The 21,929-nt window shown below is 47.9% G+C and overlaps 1 protein-coding gene across 13 annotated transcripts in view; it reads right to left on the bottom strand.

The window, feature by feature from the left end:
* The window catches only part of ARHGEF11 (Rho guanine nucleotide exchange factor 11), a 55,474-nt gene extending 36,962 nt beyond the window's left edge, over positions 1–18,512 (bottom strand). For 11 of the 13 annotated variants that reach the window (XM_088659608.1, XM_088659610.1, XM_088659617.1 and 8 more), the window contains exons 1-2: positions 16,487–16,836; positions 711–743 (exon numbers count right to left, since the gene is read on the bottom strand). In XM_088659608.1, the coding sequence (XP_088515734.1) occupies positions 711–743; positions 16,487–16,521 (68 nt within the window). In that variant the 5' untranslated portion in view covers positions 16,522–16,836. Of the gene's footprint in view, positions 1–710; positions 744–16,486; positions 17,787–18,384 lie in introns of those variants that run through there. The other 2 variants (XM_088659613.1, XM_088659615.1) reach the window with 1 other exon arrangement.
* Positions 18,513–21,929: the final 3,417 nt, after the last annotated feature.

Genomic DNA, 21,929 nt, shown 5'->3' with positions numbered 1-21,929 from the left:
GACTGAGCCTGGGACCTTCTGCATGCAAAGCAGGTGTTCTGCCCACTGAGCTGCGATGGCCCTCCCACCAGCCACGTGGGCTGCAGGGGATGATGGGAGTTGGCATCGCAGCTACATAGGGCAGGGGTCGTAGCTTCCACAACCCTGTCCGAAAAAGAGCATGGCAACCAAGGTCCTCATCATCATCAAGGGCACCCCTTCCCCCCCCTCCATGTTGCCATTTGTGCCTATGTTTCAAAGCCACTTCTGGCCCCAACTCTTTCTCCCCATTCCAAGCTGCCAATACCTGCTGAGCTCTGGAAAACAATACACATCTAGTCAAATGAAGCCAATTGTTATATGCATGCTCTGAAATCTGCGTAACTGATGTTCAAGAGGACATTTTAGGGAAGAGAGAGACACTCACACCTCAAGTCAAGTCTTGGGCTTTTAGGGGGTCGTATGAGAGAGCTAAAAGCAATTCAGGCCATACACGGAGATGATTTTTAATAATAATAACAACAACCACCACCCACAGTTGCTACACATCATAAAACAGGGAGGAGGGAACATCTGTGACCAATCCAGATGTTGCTGGAACTCCATCTCCCATCATCCTCATCCCTGACCATTGGCAGGGGGAGGAGGGCTGATGGGAGTTGGGAGCCCAGCCAGTTCCCCCCCCCGTCCCTGCCTCAAATCGTTCTGCATCCCAGCTGCTCCCATCTTACCTGGGCAGGTGAGGGTGCTTTTTACTGGCTGGTCTGTTGTAAAGGAGGGGAAGACAGAAATTGACCCAAAGACAGGGATTGGCAGAGAGACCAGGCAAGGCGAAAGGAGAGCGTGAAGGAAACAGAGAAAGAGAAAGAGAAAGGAAGGAGATGTAGACATGAAAAGGGCACAACCACAACAACCACAACACAGCAGCTTCCAAGACACCAGGCTCAAAGGCCCAATCCCTTTGCTTTAAGGAAAAGCTCCTTTTCCAGCCCGAGGGCCGCATTCCTTTCTGGGCGATCTTCCAAGGGCCGTATGCCAGCAGTGGGAGGGGCCAGAGGCCAAAGTGGGCATAGCAATGCATTTCAATTGTGCCTGTGTGCAGTAGCCTATTTTCTACACACACTCACAATCACACTGCATCCTGGCAAGCAAAAAGCATTAGGAGAGTTCAAGGTCACAATTCAGGCTAGGGAAAACACCCAAGCAGGGCACAAAGCAGGGATAGTCAGAGGCGTGGCCTAGGGAGAGTCCTGAGGGCCAGAGAGAGAGTACCAAGGGCCACAAATGCCCCTCAAGCCCTTCTCTAAGGGAAACACTCCCTTTACAAAGGAATTACCTTGGCTTACGAACTTAATCCGTTCCGGAAATCTGTTCTTAAACCAAAGTGTTCTTAAACCAAGGCGTGCTTTCCCATAGCAGCGGGGTACTCAATTTACAAATGGAACACACTCAACAGGAAGCGAAATGTTCTTATTTGAAGGCAAAGTTCACAAACCAAAACACCTACTTCCAGGTTTGCAGCGTTGCAGTTGTTCATAAAATAAGGTGTTCTTAAACCAAGGTACCACTGTATTTAAAAACAGACTGACAGCCAAAATGCCTTTGAACATGTGGAGGTTCCTTGTTTGCACCTCTCTCTCTCACACCCACACACACCCACACACCCCTTACTGTTTCCCGACACTCAATTAACACAACATACAGTTAGGTCCCTGTAAAACCAAGATTGACAGCTGTTGTTTATTCCAGTGCTGAAGTAACCACACATGTCTACGGTGTAAAGATGTTTTTTTGGGGGGGTGTTCAAGGCAGCTCAACACACCATTTTTCTAATTGCTACTTCTGTCCACTGGGCAGCCCTCTGCAAGATCAGGCATGCAAAGGAGCTCAGTTTCACATTCTCCTGCACTGCAGAAAAAAGGCTCCCTGCATTGGGCTGCATCTTCAATGCTGGCTGGTAGCAGGGGGTGGCGGTGATGGAAGTTGTGGTCCAAAGCATCTGGAGGGCACCAGGCTGAAGAAGACCGGGCCACCACACACAGCAACCACCAAACACAGCACAGGAAGAGAGAGGCAGAGAGAGCCTGGTCACAGTGATTCAGGAGAACTTACGATAAGCCCTGGTGGATTGGGCCAAAGGGGGCAAATCTAGTCCAGCATCCTGTCCTCACAGTGGCCAACCAGGTGTCTATAGGAAGCCCACAAGCAGGACCCGAGCACTACAGCACTCTCTGCTGCTGCAGTTTCCAGCAACTGGTATGCAGAAGCATTGCTGCCTCAGCCATGGTGTCTTGTAGCCATTGATAGCCTTCTCCTCATGCATGAATTTGTCCAGTCCTCTTTTCCTGCCATCCCTCGGGAGGGAGTTCCATAGTTTATAACTATGCACTGCACAGAGAAGGACATTATCTGTTCTGAACCTGCCAACATTCAGCTTCACTGGTCTGCAGGTCAAAACTACCCGTGTTTCTCATATTATAAGACATGTCTTATATTTATTTTTTCCTCAAAAAAACACACTATGGCTTATTTTCAAGGGATGTCTTATTTTTTTCCTCCTCCTCCTGCCGCGGCCGGCATTGCTGCTGCGCCTATCACTATGTCTTATTTTCGGGGTATGGCTTATATTCCTTGAATGCTTAAAAATCCTGCTATGGCTTATTTTATGGATATGTCTTAAAATATGAGAAACAGGGTAGCACAGCTACACTTCCCCTCAGCCCCAGGACAGGTTGGGGATTTCAAGTCCAGAAAACCTGGAGGGCACTGGGTTGGGTAAGGCTAGTAGTCTCCAGCAATAGAGGCAGTGATGACCAGCAACCTAAAAACCTCTCTCTGTGTCTGCTCTGGTGGCGCAGGAAAGGGAATGGATCCCCTTGCCAAAAATGCCAAGGGGCTGCCAGCCTGGGTTGGCTTTGAGATCTGGGCACAAGAGACTTTGACAGAAGCAGGAGAGGGTTTTTAGCAAAAGAGAACAAGTCTTCCAGCAATCTGTGGTTTGAGCCTGGAGGCCAGGAATTCCTGCTTTTGCTACCTGGGTTTGACCCCAGCTTGCTGTGTGGCCTTTGCAGGGGGTGGAGGGGGAAGGGGGAAGTACCTTTGCTCTTATAGGGGGGGCAACAACACCCCCACCCATCACCTCCTGTGAAAATGGGAGATAAAGATAGGCATTATTTCCTGATCTTAGAAGGAAATAATTACCATCTGGAGAGAGAGAAGCCAATGCAGAGATTGCCACTTGAGAAACAAGCTCCAGTATAAACACAGTCTAGGTAATTCCAAGGCTTCCACAAGCCTCTCCACCCTCACCCTCCCCAAAAAATAATTATTATGATATGTAAATGAGCACAAACGAGAGCTTATTTGGGAAAACACATGGTGGTGGGAGACAAGGCTGGCAAATGCTAGATCAGCAGATGCAACCGCCAACAGAGGCAAAAACAGAAGCAAAAATGGGGGGGGGGCAATGCCAAAAAAAGAGAGAGAAATTAGCAGGGTTTGAGAATCCCCTCCACAAAAGGACAGAGAACCAAATCAGGGCAAAACGGCAACATCCCAACAACCAGTAAGAGTCTGTGTGTGTAAGAGAGAGAGAAATCTCTCTCTCTCTCTCTCTCTCTCTCTCACACACACACACACACACACACACACACACATGCCCCACCCCAAGGAAAGGAAAGAGGCGCTCAACCCTCTTGCTTCAGCAAGCACATTTGCACAACACGGAATGTCTTTCCGAAACCACAATTACAGGCATGGAAGGAGGCAAAGGAAGGTAATTACATCCTCGTTCCATCAGATCAGTGTTCCCTTTGGACCACCTCCACACACAAACACACACATCTCCCCCGTTTTCCTCTGTGCTTTATTTTTCAAGTCTGCCTTTGCTAAGAAGCTGAGGCCACAAGCCACTGCACTGCGATTTCCACTGGCTTCCCAGCCGGCAAATATTCACTACCAGCCCGTCCCTCTGCCACCTCTGCAGTGTTGGTGCTCACAGCCCTCCCTCTTCTTTTCCCCTACCTCCCCGGCCCCCGGCAGTCACCACATTGGACCTGAGAGCACATCAGCACCCCTCAAAACACTCAAGAGCAACACCCAGTCACCCACCTATGGAGCAGTTTGGCAGGAAGGGAAAATAACAGTTCCCCAAAAAGAGGAACTCCTTCTTGGCACAAACACAGAATTTACTTCTGGAACTCAATGCCACAAGATGCAGTGGTGATCCAATGGCCCTAAGGAAGGTATTGCCCTAAATATGAAATTATCAACCGGAAGCCCCTTTTGGGCAGGGACCTGCCCTCCCATACTTCACACATTGCTGGGACTGAAAGAATGAGCTGCATAATTGTGATGATGATGATGATGATGATGACGATGTTCCTTCTCTTCACTTCAGCTCCTCCTCTAGGCCTGCCCTGTATGTTTCCTTTCCACCAAAGAGGCAGCTGTGTGGGTGTCTGACTGCAAGGGTTGAAACTGGCCCACAACGAAGGGCAAAAATGGAGCCTCCAGCTGCAGGGGCAGTGTGCTGCAGAGAACCTGGAGGAAGGCCAGGGGTCAGAAACAGGATATTGCCCTCAGGCACAGCAGGACTACAGACGTGTGAAGAAGGCCAGTCTCAACAGAGCAAGAGCCTGAAATTGAGTTGAGGGGCTGCTAATGTCAAGTAATCGCTGCCCCCTCCCCCAATTGACAGATCCTCCTCCAGCTTGTTCCCATAGAGCCTGACTCGTTTTCAGTGGCAGCCCCAATCAAGGCAAATATTTTGTAGCAAGCCCTACTTTCAAATTACACCCCACCACACAGACACAAAAGCCTGCTCTTTATTTACAAATAAATAAATAAAAATTTATAGATAAATAAATAAATAAATATTTATTTATTTATTTACAGCTTTTAAAAATCATGCCCTGGCAAAAAGACCGGGGACCTGAGAACAGTTTGCAAATATCAGTAGCAGGACAGTCCGTGCCCACATCAGGCTAACAAACCTAAAAACACACAACACAAAAGTAAGTAATTTTTATTTATACCCCGCCCTCCCCGGCCAGAACTGGGCTTAGGTCAGCTAACACCAATAAAATTACAATAAAATGTAAAAGAAAAAGAAAAAAACAGTTAATTAAAATACGGGTTAAAATACAATTTAAAATGCAGTCTCATTTTAGTAGTAGCCCATAAATCAAAACCATAAGGGGAGGGAAACATATGGGTCAGACTGAGTCCAAACCAAAGGCCAGGCGGAACAGTTCTGTCTTGCACGCCCTGCGGAAAGATGTCAAATCCCGCAGGGCCCTGGTATCTTGTGACAGAGTGTTCCACCAGGTCGGGGCCATGGCTGAAAAGGCCCCGGCTCTGGTTGAGGTCAGTCTAATCTCCCTGGGGCCTGGGATCTTCAGGGTGTTATTATTTGCAGACCTTAAAGTCCTCCGTGGGGCATACCAGGAGAGGCAGTCTCATAGGTACGAGGGTCCTAGGCAGCATAGGGCTTTAAAGGTCAAAACCAGCACCTTAAACCTGACCCTGTACTCCACCAGGAGCCAGTGCAGCTGGTAAAGCACTGGAATGAATGTGATCCCGCGACCAGGACCCCATAAGGAGCCTCGCCGCGGCATTCTGCACCCGCTGGAGTATCTGGGTCAGCTTCAAGGGCAGCCCCGCGTCGAACGAGTTACAATAATCAAGCCTGGAGGTGACAGTCACATGGATCACTATGGCCAGATCGGGGCGAGAAAGGTAAGGGACCAACTGCTTAATACTGCAGAGATGGAAAAATGCCACCTTTGCTGTGGGTGCAACCTGCGGCTCCATGGAAAGGGAGGCATCGAAGGTTACACCCAAGCTATTGACAGAAGGAAAAGAGATTGGGGAAAGAAGAGGGGGAAAGCCAACTTGGGTATTCATTCTTAGTTCTTGGAGTGACCAGCCAGAATGGAAACTCTGCTGAGTTCAACTGGAAATGAGTAAAGCTGCAGGGAGCAGCGATAAAAGGGCAGATTAAAACCAGCCCAGGTAATGCAACTGCCTGGTCATCTTTCTCAGGTGTGCATCCCCTCCCCCCACCTCACCCAGTCCTCAATTTTCCTGCATTTCCTCCCAGGGAGACGTGTCAGGATGGGGGTGGGGGAAATAGGGAGACCCACACCGAAGGACCCTAAGTTGTCTCCAAAGGGCAGGCAGAAACTCTCTCTAGCTGCTCTGCAGCCAAGAGGGGAAAAGGACAGAGGCACCAAGGGCACCTCATGGAAGATATGGCATTAAAAGATGTATGTATGTATGTATGTATGTATGTATGTATGTATGTATGTATGTATTAGAGAAGGCTAATAAAGCATTGCCATCTCAGAAGGCAGAGTGGAACAAAATGCTGCAATTAGGAGATTATAAGGGGGGGGAGGCAGGATCAAGTCCTCAAAGTGGGTCAACTCAGGGAAAGAGAGAGAGAGAGAGAGAGAGAGAGAGAGAGAGAGAGAGAGAGAGAGAGAGAGAGAGAGAGAGAGAGATTTGCAAGTGGCTAAATGTAATCTTCCAGCTCACCACACAGAACTCATGCCTCACAGAAGGGGAAAACGGGGGGGGGGGGAGCACAATTTCTCTAACTAACCGGGGTTGCCTCGCAAGCAGAAATAGACCAGCCTGTCAATCTCCAGACCAAGAGGAGTGTCTTACAAGGCCTATTAATAGGGTTTTAAACACACAGACACACACACCTACCTCTGAGCTTCTAATATTCTAATCTTGTAAACAAAATTAGCTAAAATTGGCTGCTTTAGGGCTGAGAAGAGTTTGGAGACTACCAGAGACACTAAGAACGTAAGAAGACCCGGGCTGCTGTTGGATCAGTCCAAGAGCCCGTCTAGTCGAGCCTCCTGCTCTCACAGTGGCCGGCCAGATACCCCAATGGGAAGCCCACATGCAGGACACAAGCACAGAAAAGCACTATCCACACATTTGCAATACTTTCTGACTACAAAACCAATCATTCCTATGCATGCATACGCAGACAGGCGGAAGTTGGGTTCGAGAAAGCAGGAAGAGGGGAAACTGCCTTATCCAGTTACAGTTCTGGGTCTGTCTAGCTCAGTGGTCTGCAAAGGTTCTGAGAATATCCAGAACCCCTTTTAATACTGTTTTAAGTTGCTGGCCATCAACACAATTCACGGAAGCAAATGCCAGTTTTAACTGTGTGCTTTAGGATGCATTTCGCAGTTGCGACGACACACAGCCAAGCCTAAGAACATAGAAGGGCAAGAAGAGCATGGCTGCTGGATCAGACCAGTGGCCCATCTAGTCCTGCATCCTCGTCTCACGGGGCAAACCGTGAGCCCCTTTTGGAAATCCCTCTCGCAGGACCTGAACACAAAAGAAAACTCCTGCGGGTTCCAGCAACTGGTAGCCAGAAGCACGACTGTCTCCAAGGCTAGCAGCCTTCTACAAGCCTCTCCTCCATGAATTTGCCTAGTGTTCTTCTAAATAAATCCTGTGGGAGCAGGGTTAGAAATTCAGATATATAAGCAAGGCGCCAAACGAATCCTTAAACCCGGGTTACAGCTGCTGAAACAGAATGCCTAGCTGCCATTTTGGGGCCAGGTGGGTCAAAAGTCTTCCTTTTCAATAGGACTTTTTGGTTCCCGAAATTCATTCTGATTGAGCAGTTAGAATATCTATACAGTATATATAAAAATGTAGAAGGTCCATGTTTGTTAGGCCGCAACCTTCTCCGAAACCACTTGCTCAATCGCGTTCAAATTTGGCCACAGCGTCACATGGGGATATCCTAGTGTTTTCATGCGCTAAGATTGCCCACACCTGTGCCACGAAAACCAGGTAAAACCCACTGGTTTGAAACCCTGAACTCAGAGGGCTGGGGAAGCTGGGAAATAGAAGGCAGAAGAGGTTGCAACACAGCACCCTCTAGCGGTGGCTACACTGGTACTAAAGCTAGAAAACCTTGGTTCTCTATCGGAGGCTACACTGGTACTGCAGCTACTAACTAGGCCGAATGGAGGCTCGTCTTTACAGACTAGGCCGAATGGAGGTGGGGATTCGCCTGGGTGTGGGTTGGGGGCAGGAGGGGACGGGATAGGTCATGGATCGGGACAGGGTGGGGGGAATCACAGGGATGAGCCCCAGCAATGCGTGGCCTAGCCAGCTAGTCACAAATAGAATTCTACAGGCTGTGTTGCTAGTGTGTGGAAATATCCCAGATCCAAGGCTCCCCAGGCAGGCACTTGCAGACGGTGGAGGCGCCAGGTGGCATCCTGGCACCCGGGCATCTTCACTTGGTTGCAAGCGGCTGATAAGCCAGGTCCAAAAGGTGCCTGGCCAATGTCAAACGCTGCGTGGGAGTGGGAGGTGTGGAATGGGGAAGCGGCTTGTGTGGAGTGATGCTACGGCTCCACCACGGGAAATAAAGACAAGATGGTGAGGAAACCGGAGCTCCTGGCCGGAGAACGTCACTGAACTCTCGCTTGCTTGGGTGGAGGGCAGAGAGGGGTGTACGACTAGGTGAAGGAAATAGGCTACAGTACACAAAGAGGGATGGAATCTGTGGTCCCACGCCCTTTGCCTCTGGCTCCACCCACCATGGCCCTGTGTGCCCCCCCCCCCAAGAGAACGTGGTCCTCCAACTGCAAAATGGATCCCTATTAGAATACGGTTGCTGGAGAAAAGTCCATGCGACAGAGAGGGTTCCTCCACGTGTGCATGGGGCAATGGATAGAAAGAGGAATATTTCCACTGGAGGCCTCGGCCAGTAACTGAGACAAGAGAAGCGGCCCTAGTCGCCAAGAAGCTTCTGTCCAACTCCGCTTGACATTCAGAGAGATAAAGCCGCCCCCTTCAGCACCACTGCCCTTGTCCAGACAGTTAATCTGATTTCCTGTGCGGGATGGACGGGGGCTGATTCCGCTGTGGCGGAGGCTGCTGCTTCCTGGGAAGGTTTAACTCCTGCAAGGGCAGGCGCCTCAGCCCAATCGCTTGCTGTCAATCATCTGAGAGAGACTGGAGGAAGGAAGGGGGCGGACTCCTCTCCCTCCTCTGCCATCATCCTACTGTCAGATGAAGCACCCGTCAGCCACGCACATAGAGGGGATTCCGCCACCCCCTCCGTCAGAGAGCCTCTCTAAACCCTACGCCAAGTTACCACAACTTTTAAACAGACAAGAGACACAGCTGTTTATTTCTCCTTCCACCGGGGGGGGCACTTTCTTGTTTCACAACGAGTGCAGAACGGATCCCAGGGGCTGCTCTCCTACAGATAACTATAAAGGGTCCACTTTCCACATTAGACAATAATTAACTAGTTCTAGCCACTAATGATCAGGGCCAGGACAAACTCCTGACCAGTGGCCCAATATGATGTTAAATTATCTTGTTTTTTAAGGCATCAAACCTTCCCAAATCTGGTGACCTCCAGTTGTTGCTGCAGGACTCCCAACTCCCACCCTCCTCCTCCCTGACCCCCTGCTCCAGCTGTCTGGGACTGGTGGGAGTTGGAGTTCTGCAACATCTGCAGGACCCCATGTGGGCTACCTGCCCCCACCATCCAATGGCTGCAGCTCTAGCCATGTCAATTTCAACCTGGTGGTCCCCAGATCTTGCAGGCCATGCTGGCTGCTGGGGGCAAGTGCAACTTGCAGTCCAGCAACATCTGGAGGGCTAAAGATGTTCTCCGTACTCCGCAAAGAAACATCTGTAATTGCCAAGCCTCAGCACAAACCCTATCCGTGCAACCTTACAAGCGTGGTTTGCGGAGATCTGAGACTTTGCTTTCACCTCTTAAGCTGGTAAAATGCACATCAGATTATGCAAATATACACAACGCTCAGTTCACAATTCTATACCCACTAAACTGGGAATGAGTGCCACTGAACTTAATGGAGCTCACTTTTGAGCCGATCTATGAGGTCCCAGCACAAGCTACAACCACATAAAAATCACAGAATTATAGAGTTGGAAGGGACCCCAAGTTATCTAATCCAACGCCCTGCAATGCATCCATGAAAGCATCCATAACAGACGGCCATCCAACCTATGCTTAAAAACGTCCAAGAAAGGAGAGCCCACCACCTCCCGAGGGAGACCATTCCAGTGTCGCACAGCTCTTACTGTCAGAAGTTCTTCCTGATGTTTAGTCAGAATCTCCTTTCTTGAACATGAATCCATCAGTTTGGGTCCTAACCTCCAGAGCAGGAAAAAACAAGCTTTTTCCATCTTCCATGCCACAGCCCTTTAGATATTTGAAGGTGGCTACCATATCTCCTCTCAGTCTCCCTTTTTCCAGGCTAAACATACCCAACTCCTTCAACCATTCCTCATGAGGCTTGTTTTCCAGATCCTTGATCACCTTGGTCCCCCTCCTCTGCATACATTCCAGCTTGTTAACATCCTTCTTAAATTGTGGTGCACAGAAGTGGACATGGAACTCCAGGTGTGGTCTGACCAAGGCAGAATAGGGTGGGACTATTCCTTCCCTTGATCTGGACACTAGACTTCTGCTGATGTAGCCTGCAATTGCATTAGCATTTTTTGGCTGTTGACTCATGTTAAGCTTGTGGTCCACAAAGACTCGTAGATCCTTTTCACATGTACTACTGGTAAGCCAGGTGTCCCCATCTTATATTTGTGCAGCTGGTTATTCCAGACGAAGTGTAGACTCTTACATTTGTCCCTACTGAAATCCATTTTGTTAGTTTGGGCCCAGTTCTTCTATCTGTTAAGGTCAATTTGAATCCCAATTCTGACATATGTGGCATTAGCTACCCCTCCTAGTTTTGTGTCATTTGCAAATTTGATGAGTGTCCGCTCAATAAAGGAACACTGAACAACAATGGGCCCAGGACAGAACCCTGCAGAACTTTTTTCCAGGATGACGATGAGCCATGAATGAGTACTCTTTGGGTGTGGTCAGTCAACCAGCTACAAATCCACCTAACAGTTACCTCGTCCAGCCCACATTTTACAGTGGTACCTCGACTTACAAACGACTCAAAAACCGAATTTTTCGACTTACAAATGGGGCGAATGGCCGTGCGCTTACGATTTTTCCGACATCCGAATGGAAACTGTGGCGGTTTTAGATAAAGTTTTTCAACTTACGAATTTTTAGATGGGGCTGCTTCAACTTACACATTTTTCCATTTCCAATGCATTCCTATGGGAAATCGCGTTTCCAATGGCGCTTTTCGACTTACGAATTTTTCGACCTACGAAGGTGCCTTCGGAACGGATTAAATTCGTAAGTCGAGGCACCACTGTACTAGCTTCTCCGCAAGAATATCATTGAGGACTTTAACCTTACTGAAATCAAGATACACAACGTCCACAGCATTCCCCTTATCTACCAAGCTTGTAACTCTATCCAAAAAAGGAATGAGATTCGTCTGGCATGACTTGTTGATGAGAAACCCATCCTGGGTCTTAATAATCACAGCATCCTTTTCAAAGTGCTCACCTGTTTTAGGACCTTTCCTGGGATAGATGTCCAGCTCACCAATTGGTAGTTACCTGGGTGTTCTTCCCCCCCCCCTTTTGAAGATGGGAACAATATTTGCCTACCTCCAGTCTGCAGGAACCTCACCTGTTCTCCAATAATTCTCAAGATTATAGGCGGAGGCTTTGAGATTACACCCGCAACCTCCTTTAGATTAAAATCAGTGAAAATGCTTGAAATATCAGAAGAATAGGGTGGGTCAAAGGCCAGGGTAAAAAGAACATTATGTTATTATTACAACGGAATAGTAAAAAATGCTGAAGCAGGATTGCTGACAGGAGTCACAAGTCTGCCAGTGGATGGAGGACTCCACCTCTGCTCTAAGATATGCAGTCACTGATGCTTTGTTACTGATATATATTTCCCCCAACAAGCGGTTTATTAAATGTTCTAATAAAAATGAATGATTTCATTTCTATGCCCCTCTATATTTTAAAGGGGGGGATTTCAAAAGTGGTTTAAACTCATTAAAACATAAAACATCCAGAATATAACCTAGTACATTTTGCTTTCTCCATATTTACCTACCTATTTAATTTATATAGCTGCCCCATAGCAGAAGTACTGCAGGAAGCCAGGGTGCTGTAGTAGGTAAGAGTGCAGGACCAGGACCTGGGAGATTATTACTATTATTATTATTTCATTATAAAAAATTGTCACCTAGACATTCTGTTATGGCGACCCAGATTTAAGGTGCCATTTGGTGTTTAGCTTCTATATCCACATTTCTAACACTGCTAACTCTAAAGGAACCCTCTCCATCTAAGGACTAAGACTGGGCTGATGAGAGCAAGCGGTATCTGGTGTTTCCAGTCTCAAAGACAGAGCAAGGAAGTTGGCCAGGGTTAAGGAGGGCCCCATATAATTAAGAAGGTGGTTCCTCCACTCCCCACCACCACCAAAAAAACCCCCACCCATATAGGATGCTTCCAGTTGCTGGAAACCAAAGGCAGAGAGCTCTTGTGCTCGCATCCTGCTTGAAGGTTTCCCACAGGCATCTTATTGGCCACAAGATGCTGGACTAGATGAGCCCCATTTAGCCTGATGAAGCAGACCCTTCTTGTGTTCTTATGAAGATAGGAAGCTGCTTTTTTCAAGTCCCTCTAGCTCAGCCTTGTCCCCACTGACTGCCCTTGGCTCTCCAAGGTTTCAGGCAGGAGTTTTACACAGCCCTCCCTGAAGATGCCCTTGGGGACTGAACCCGAGACCTTCTGCAAGCAAAGCAGATGCTCTACCTACCACTGAGTTACGACCCTTTCCACTGGAGGATAAATACTACTGGAGAATACATAATTGGGATTATCATCACTCTTTAGGACCAGGCCTCACAGACATGTTAATCCTCAGATCAGCTACCAAAGCAGAAGGAAAGCGCAGGATGGGTCCTTCTGCCATTGGTCAAGGACTAGCAGCCCTTGGGAGACTGAGCCCACTGTCTCCCAGGGAAAATGTCACAGCAAATGGGAGACCAACCTAGCCCTCTCCTTCAGCCAGAGGAGTCTGCCTCCCCATTTCATGGGAGAAAAGACATGGGCCACTTGTCTTCAGACCATGGAGAAGAAAGCCTGCCGCTCTCACCATGTCCATCAGCCAATGGGATGTGGATTTGTGCATAGAAGTTATTACCTACAGCCTGCATTTTTTTTTATTTTCTACTGTGCTTTTATGGGTACGAATGTTTTACTGCAAGTTTTACAATATTGTTAAATTATGTTGTACACTGATTTGTTATGTTGTGTGAAAAAGCAATATATAAATCCTTCTAAAAAAAAACCAAAATTTTAAAAATCTATTATACAGCTGCATGGAATCCTTCCTCAAACAGACCCATCATGAGCGGGATTAAGGCAAGATGGGGATCTCATAGGGTACTTGGCACAGCAAACTGCTTTCTGGTTTCAAGGGAAGTCATAGTACCATGGGCGTAGCCATGGGGGGAGAGAGGGGCAGCTGCCTCCCCCATCAAGTAAATAAACAAAAATACTTAACTGACCAATCGTGTCACAGATAGCTCCCTCCCCCAACATAAGGCCTGGCCACGTCCATGCATAGTACCACTCTTATCCTGCCTTGGTCAGACTCCACCTGGAGTCCTGCGTCCAGTTCTGGGACCCCGTTTAAGGATATTGAGAAGCTGGAGTGTTTGCAGAGGCAGGCAACCAAGATGATCAAGGGTTTGGAAACCAAGCCTTATGAGGAACAAGTTGGGTATGCCTTAGAAGACAGAGAGGATAGGATAGCCATCTTCAAATATCTGAAGGGTTGTTACATGGAAGAGGGAGCAAACTTGTTTTCTGCTGCTCCAGAGAGCAGGTCTCGAACCAATATATTCAAGTTACAAGAAAGACAATAGGAAGAACTTTCCGACAGTAAGAGCAGTTTGACAGTGGAAAGGAAGAATGTGGACTCTCCTTTGTAAGGTTTTAAGCAGAGGTTGGATGGCCTTTTGTCAGGGATGCTTTAGCTGCGATTCCTGCGTTGCAGGGGGTTGAACTAGATGATCCTTGGGGTCCCTTCCAACTCTAGAATTCTATGATTTCTTGCACCGCCCCTTTTGATGCTGACTTTGCAGTGCTGATGTCACTTAACCACGTCTTTTAACGTGACTCACTGCTGTAAAAAAACCATGGAAAAGCAGGGTACAGAATATTTGAAATAGAAGATATGGATCTGCAAACACTTCCGCCTCCCGTTTGCCAACACTGACCAACATCAGGTGGGTGTGGAAGAAGAGTAGAAGGCAAACCCCCAAGCCTTACTTTTAAAAAAAGCCTTCGTGCCTTCCCACCCCCAAGGCATTACAGCGTCACAGACCAGGGGTGGGGAACCTCTGGCCCACAAGCCAAGTTTGGTCCAGCTGCTCCCAGACAGTGTCCACCTATCCCTCGCCCGAGGTGAGGTGTGGCTGGATCCATGGGGAATCCAATCGCACAGCAGAAAGCAGGCCTGAAGTCACCACCCATCAGATGTCATGGTGACCATCAGCGAACAAGCGGGCAGCCCAGGTAGCCCATCAAACATGGCCCACGAGGGCTGCCAGTCTGATTAAGGTCCCCACCCCGCCAAAGGCAAACAGACGTTTATAAAGGTGAGTAGAAATGTGCTAGTAACATTACCACCAGCAACCATCAGAGGCATTCAGAATTACAGTTACAAAAACATAAGAGCCTGCTGGATTAGGCCACAGGAGGACCACCCTGTCCAGCCTCCTGTCCTCACAGGGGTCAACCATCATGGGAAGCCCACAATCAGGACATGAGCCTTCCTTTCCCCTTCAATTACTCATTTGTGGGGGCTCTTTCGGTCATGATGGTGGGGCAGGATTTATATACTCATTGTCCTCATATCCCGATCTTCCTCTTGCCAAGGTCCAGCGAAGCCAAGAACCACCTTGAAACACAATGCAACTATCACAAAACAACAGCTAACATTATTACAAATCAATCAGTTTGTTAAAAATATTTATCACTAGCTGCCAAAAGCCTGTTGGAATAAATACACTTTAATATCCTGAATGTTGACATAATGGGAGAGGGGAACAACTGAACCTCAGCCAGAAGCGAGTTTCACAATTGGGGGGCCTCCACAGAGAAAGCCCTGCCCTACACCACAGGCCTCACTCGCGGGCAGGACCTCTAGTATAGACTGAAAAGCAATGACAGGAAGGTATTGGGGGAGGCGTCCCAGGAAGCATGTGGGTCCCAGTTCCTATTGCATTTGTACCAACCCCTTAGATTAGGGCAGGCGGCTAACTTGCCACAGGCGACAGAGGAGCTTTGTGCAGCTGCATCAGGCCAGTGCTGTCTAGCCCAGCATCCTGCTTCTCACAGGTGTCTCCAAGAAGCCAGCAAGGAGGGGGTGAGGGAAAACACCACACGGGCTTCAGAAGTAGACTGCCCCTGGATTTGGACATTTCAACATAACCATCACGTTTAGGAGCAACTGATGGGTCCGTCTTCTGTGAATTGCCCCCGTTTTGTAAACTCAGGCCCATTAATTCCAGCTGCTGATGTTGCTTGGTCGTGGTTCATGGGTTCACACCACCAGCCACACGCTGATATTTAGGGTGATGACAGCCAGGCTGTTGCAACTCCTCTGGCGCATACATGGGATCACACCAGGGTGCTGCTTTGTCAGTGAGGTTTATCACAAAGTGGGCCCTACGTGGGGTGTTGGGCGTTCCAGACTCTCTACCTCCAGGCTGGATGGTTCCCACACCACTGACCTACCTGCCAGGGAATCCTTGTGCATTGTTAAGGATTCGGGGGGGGGGGGCTCAATGGAGCACCCTTAGTTAATGCAGAGCTCTGGCCACCCAGATCTCAACATAACTCCAAGTGACTCAACAGGGCGCCCCAGAACACACTCTGTGCTCAGCTATGGCACCCACATTATGCAGCAGGGGGTGCCCTCAAGATGTTGGAACTACAACTCTCATCACCCCTGACCATTGGCCGTGCCGGCCGGGGCTGATGGGAGTTGCAGTCTGGAGGGATACCACACACCCACACCCACCCCGCAGCATAGAGGGTTGATAGGTAGCAGAAGACAGGCTCTTCTTGTCCCCCAGGATTGATCTGCCCATCTCTAGACACCTCCCAGAATTCACTGGCACTAAGTTTGAAAACCACCATAGCCTCCATGTACCAAACAAACAGAGGAAACTGGAAGGCGGTGGGGGGGGGGCAACTCGAATAAAGTTCAGCTGCTTAAAGGCACTGAAGGATCAACCCAAAAGAATCTGCAATAGAGGCAGAGAGAGAAAGCCAGACAGGGCATTCCCCCCTCGCCAGGGCCAAGTCGCATGACCATTACCAGCGTCTTGAGCGAAGGCCAACCCACCAGCCATCTGGGCTCAGGCCACGCTTCCTTCCCCTGCACGAGCTTACGTTCACCCATTCATAAACTGACCAGCAGGCACCGAACCTCAACCACAAGGAAAGGCAACTTTGAGGGAAACCAGCACCACCACTAACCCCCCCCCCCAATAAAACAACCACCATCACCTACCTGTCCAGTGCAGTCTGAGGTGGCCTCATGTTCATGGCTTGCAGTCAAATCCAGCACACCAGGGGGGTCACCCTGGGTCTTTGGCTACCTGGGAGGCGTCGTTTTCTTCCTTGTGAAAATGATTTCCTCTGTGAAGCTTCCTTCCCCCTCCCCACAAAGAGAGAGACAAGAAGGCAAAAGTGATTTCTCCTCCTGCAGTCAAGAGCCTGGGTTCTGCCAGTCCATCACCTCCCAGGGTTTATATTCTTCTCCAGGCATCCTCCCCCAGCCCTTTCAGGACCTTGCTCCTCTTCTTCTTCTTTTTCCTCTTCTTCCTCTTGACAACTCTCCTTTTCAAATTGACTGTCCCACTCTACCCCCCCAAAAAAACTTCTTCAAGGTTATGAACGGGATTGGAAGAGCCAACTGGAATAGAGGCAGAGATTCCCATCCAAATATTAAAGTCTTAACTGCAAAACACAGATCAAAACATCTTTATAATCCAGTTTTACCAGCTGTTCTTCTGTTTGCAGTGACACACACACACACACACACACACACAACACAGACAAAATAAAATACAGTATAGGGCTTTTACGCTGTGGCCTTTTCTCTTTAAGTAGCAAAGAGAAAGAGAGAGGTAACCAACTTATCCTCTCAAATCAGTTGCTTTTTCTCTTTCCTGTGCTTAGGTTTCCTCGCTCCTCAGAATCTTGAATAAATAAATTAAAAATGTGCAGCGCCGATGTCCAGTTTGATCATTTAAATAAAAAAGGGGTTCTTAATTATTTTGGGGGGGGGAACACATAATCAAGAAGCCGGGGATATATATATATGTATGTATATGTATACATATATACTCACACTCACACACATATCCCATAACACAATGCTGTCGTGCAGAGCGAGGGAAAGACAGAGAGGGGAATAAATTAAATAAAGAAATATACACACACAAACACAGACTGTGGCATGGGGGAGGGGGTGTTGAAAAGGAGGGGAGGGAGGGGGAAGGGGTGGGGTGGGAAAGGGGAGCTTTTGGGTCCTTGTTGTGAAGAAGCCTTCTTGCAAAAAAAAAAAAAAGGAAAAGGAAAATGTCCTCCGAAGTTGTTTTCCTCCTCTCCTTTCTACCTCTCGCCCAGCTTTCCTTGGAAGGGGAGCAGCCTCGTTTTGCAGCTCCTGAAATGCAGCTCCCGAAATGAATGAGGAAAGAAGGGACCCTCCATGGAAGAGGCGGGCGGGCAGGCGGGCGGGCGCGTTCCCTTTCCTCTCCTCCTCTTCTTCCTTTTTCCTCCTTTTTCTTCTTCTCAGTCCTCTGGATCTTTGCAGGGCAAGAGGAAGGACAAACCCATCAGCCCAGAGGGAGGCGGCGGCGGCGGCAGCAAGCAAAGCCCCCCTCCTGCACCAGCCACCATCTCTGCTGCTGCTGCTGCTACTGCAGCGCCTCCTCTTTTTCCTACCCCTGGAGGGGGGATTCTCTCCCTTCTCTCTCTCCCTGCATTGGCCTAGAATACCCCTCCCTTTGCAAGCTCTTCCTGCCTTCCAGGGATTTTATTATTATTACTACTACTACTTAAAAAAACACCAACACACCACCCTTTGGCTGTCCTTCCTCTCCCTCCTCCGGCAAGCTTTTTCCTCCCTTTTCCCAGGGAAGGCGAGGCCTAGTTGCAGACCTCCAAGCCCCAGCCTTTCCCAGCCCAGCTTCCCCACCCCTCTCCCTTCTCTCTCTGGAGGCAGCCCTGCCCCACTCCCCCTGCCCCCCCTTGTCCTAAACAAGAGGGAGGGGACGCCAGGGAAGGAGGGAGGAGAGGGAGGGAGGAGGAGGGTGCAGAGAGCAAAAGGGAAAGCAATGGGAACGCAGCAGCAGCAGCAGCCAGGGCGCAAGCGACCTCGCCTCCCTCCCTTGAGCTCCTTGCCTCTCCTTCCTCTTCCTCCTCCTCCTCCTGCTTCTCCTTCCAGCTCAAGGCTGCTGCAGGAGGGGGGTGCAAGGCTCCCTGGCTTAAGCTTCGCCCTCCCTTCGCCTCCTTCCCAGCTAATCCCTCCCCTCTCTGCCTTCTCCTCTCCTGCAGGAGGGATCCTTCTGCAGCAGGTGGGAGGGAAGAGGAGGAGAGACCCCCCCTTCTTCATCATCATCATCATCGTCAATAACAACATTATGATCAATGCAATAGCGTTGCACGCAGGAGTTTTGCTCTCCTGGGGAGCCTTTGGCGCTGCTTTTTGCAATGCCTTCCATGGAGCGAGCGTGGATCATTAATTCATTGATTAATGATTAATCGTTCATAGCCCCCGTCTATTTCCGGCAGGAGGGATCCCATCACCACCATCATCATTAATGCCATTATTTATTGTGTTAATAGATCGTGGACTTGTAGATTTGGAAGAGGTCCAAAGGGGCATCCAGTCCAACCCCTCCTGCAGCACAGGAATCCCACATAAACAATCCCCAGCACTCTGCGCACACTAAGGTTAATAATAATAATAATAGTTTTCTTTGTCACTGTATTTATTAGGGGTGGAGCTGGCCTGATATCAGCGCACAGGATCAGATTCCCAAATGTCAGTTCATCTCCAAGAAGGGGAGGCAAGGGATGGGTGGATGGACAAAAGTGTCAGCTCTGGTACTATTATGAATAATACCTGTTGTTGTTGTTGTTGTTGTTGTTGTTGTTGTTGTTGTTGTTGTTGTTGTTGTTGTTAGCTGCCCTTCACTAACAGGTCCCAGGGCAGGTTACAACCATTTAAAATTCAGAACTGAAAACAGTTAAACAGTCACAGTGATAAAAACTCAACCCCCCTAACTGTGTCTACTCAGAAGTAAGTCCCAATGAGTTCAGTGGAGAATGGTAGGCAGGGAATGTGATTGCAGCCTAACACCAGTGCATTTTTTCTGTGGGGGACGCAGGGGGTCGAATACCCCTAAACATTTTGACATATATTGCTTTGCATGTCATGCATCTATCTCATATATTGGTTTCACCCTTTAAGTTGCATTACTGAAATAAATGCACTTTTCAATGATATTCTAATTTCCCAAGTTTCACCTGTATAAAATGGTGGTTTTCTTGAGTCAAAACGAGAGTACCCCTAAACATTATTTTTTTAAAAAAAGAACTGCCTAATACTATTACTCATCCATCACCACATATACGTAGAGAAAAGTGCTTGATGTGACTATCGCATAGACACCTGCTTTTTGGGAATCGTCCATAAAAAAGGTCGTTGCTACCTTTACAATTACTTCAAGGATATCACCTCGGACTCCTGCAATTTGGTAAAGCGTCCGTAAATAAAACTGTATTATTACTATTGTTCCTATTATTTCAATGTTATCACCTCAGTCTCCTGTTATTTTGTAAAGCATCCATAAATGAAACTATCTGATTATTCTTATTATTCCATGTCCAGAGATCCATGGGCCAGAACCCTCGTTCCAAAAGAAAAGTTTCCCTGCCTTCATGAACTTACAGTTTTGCTATGTGACAGGGAGGAGAAAACAGAGGGAAGAGTTTAAGGAGGATGAAATGTCCTTATTCCTGTTATTTCCACAGCCCTGTCTGTCCCCCCCCCCAAATGAGGGGTGGTCTGGCTATATCCCTCTCTGCCCTCCAGGGGCTCAGCCTGGGAATCCCTTCCCAAGGCCAGCTCCTATGAGGGAAGAACGAAGGAGGCCACTCTCCCTCTGAGCATGCACAGAGTGCCTCTCCTGCCCACCCCTAATCCGGCCAGTTATATTATTGACCTGCGTTCATATATTTTCACCTGAGTCCAGAGACTTAAGGTTCTCAGCATCATCTGCCACAACTCAGCTTAACTTTTTGAAAGTCTTAAATGGTTATTCATTCTTCTTATTCGTAATTTTAATTTAAAAAATAAATATCTGTAAACTGCTTTCAGGGTTTGGGGTTTGTTTTCGATCAAGCAGTGTATAAATCTTATGAAATAAGAATACCATAAGAACAGGAATAATTCAGTTGACCCCTCAGCCCCCAAAAACATGAGCGCTGAGGGGACTGAATTGAGGGGGTGGGCAGGAAGGGCAGCCAACCCCAAATATTCCTCACAGAGTGAGGGGAGTTTTTGTCAAAAAAAAGTCACCCGTTTACCCCTCCAGTATAGCATTATTCTTATTATATTACATTTTTCACCCGCCTTTCACCATGAGGTCAGGAAAGGGCAGGTCAAAGCAGCTTTTAAAATACAATATTAAAATGAAAATATTCAAGAGAATAGAGAAGGCCCTAAAATATCTCTTATGAGGTGTCAAATGTTTGGGTAAGGGGGAAAAAGTGGGTCTCTTCAGCAAGGCAGTTTCTGCCCCCCACAAATGCCCCAATCCTGCTCCACCCCCATTTCCTATGTCTATGTCTATGTCCCAGCGTGATGGCCGCCCCAATCCCCTCAGAGACAGCCTAAGGACAGGGCCGGCCCCCAGACATTTTGGGTTGCCTTAGACAAAGGAAAATATATCCCCCCCCAAAAAAAAACCACCCCCAGCATTCCCTTCTACTCTTATTGCAATCTTTTCACTCCTTGTGAATCGTTCACCGCCTATTACTATTAATATTATATTTATTACATATAATATTATATTTTTTAATAATGTGACAGGGACGCGAGGCAGCTTACAGCTGAAATAGAAACAGCTAAAAACATAAGGGAGGGTGATTAGCAATCAGTTTTTTTAAAAAATATATAAATTAAACAAATGTAGTGTTGTGAGGTGAAAATATTCTCCGGAGAATCTTCTCGAGAATGAAAATAATCTCGAGAATATTCTCTGCTAGAAAATTCTCTGGGGAATATTCTCCACAAAATGTTACTTCAAGCCTATTTTTTTAAATAAATGTCTTTCTTGTGACAATTTATCAGTTATAATTTAAATACGTTGTGGGTTGCCTTACTTGTCTAAACAGATAGTAATTGGCATTTCTGATGTTATGTAATTTGTCATTACTGATTATTTGTGTTTTATTTTCTGGAAATAATAACATTTGTTTTAAACTTCATATTGATTTTATTAGTGTTGCATTGAAAATACTGTACCATGTTGTTGTTGTTGTTTAGTCTTCCACTGCCTCCTGCAGTTTGGTCAGACTCATGTTGGTAGCTTCGAGAACACTGTCCAACCATCTCGTCCTCTGTCGTCCCCTTCTCCTTCTGCCCTTCTCCTTGTGCCCTCCTTCTTTCCCAACATCAGGGTCTTTTCCAGGGAGTCTTCTCTTCTCATGAGGTGGCCAAAGTATTGGAGCCTCAGCTTCAGGATCTGTCCTTCCAGTGAGCACTCGGGGGTGATTTCCTTCAGAATGGATAGGTTTGATCTTCTTGCAGTCCATGGGACTCTCAAGAGTCTCCTCCAGCACCATAATTCAAAAGCATCAATTCTTCGGCGATCAGCCTTCTTTATGGTCCAGCTCTCACTTCCATACATCACTACTGGGAAAACCATAGCTTTAACTAT

The sequence above is a fragment of the Zootoca vivipara genome, chromosome 16 (assembly GCF_965207765.1).
Source record: "Zootoca vivipara chromosome 16, rZooViv2.hap1.1, whole genome shotgun sequence".
In the NCBI taxonomy this organism is placed as follows: domain Eukaryota; kingdom Metazoa; phylum Chordata; class Lepidosauria; order Squamata; family Lacertidae; genus Zootoca; species Zootoca vivipara.
Note: the sequence above shows the minus strand (reverse complement) of the source record. Positions and strands in the feature narration are given on the sequence as shown.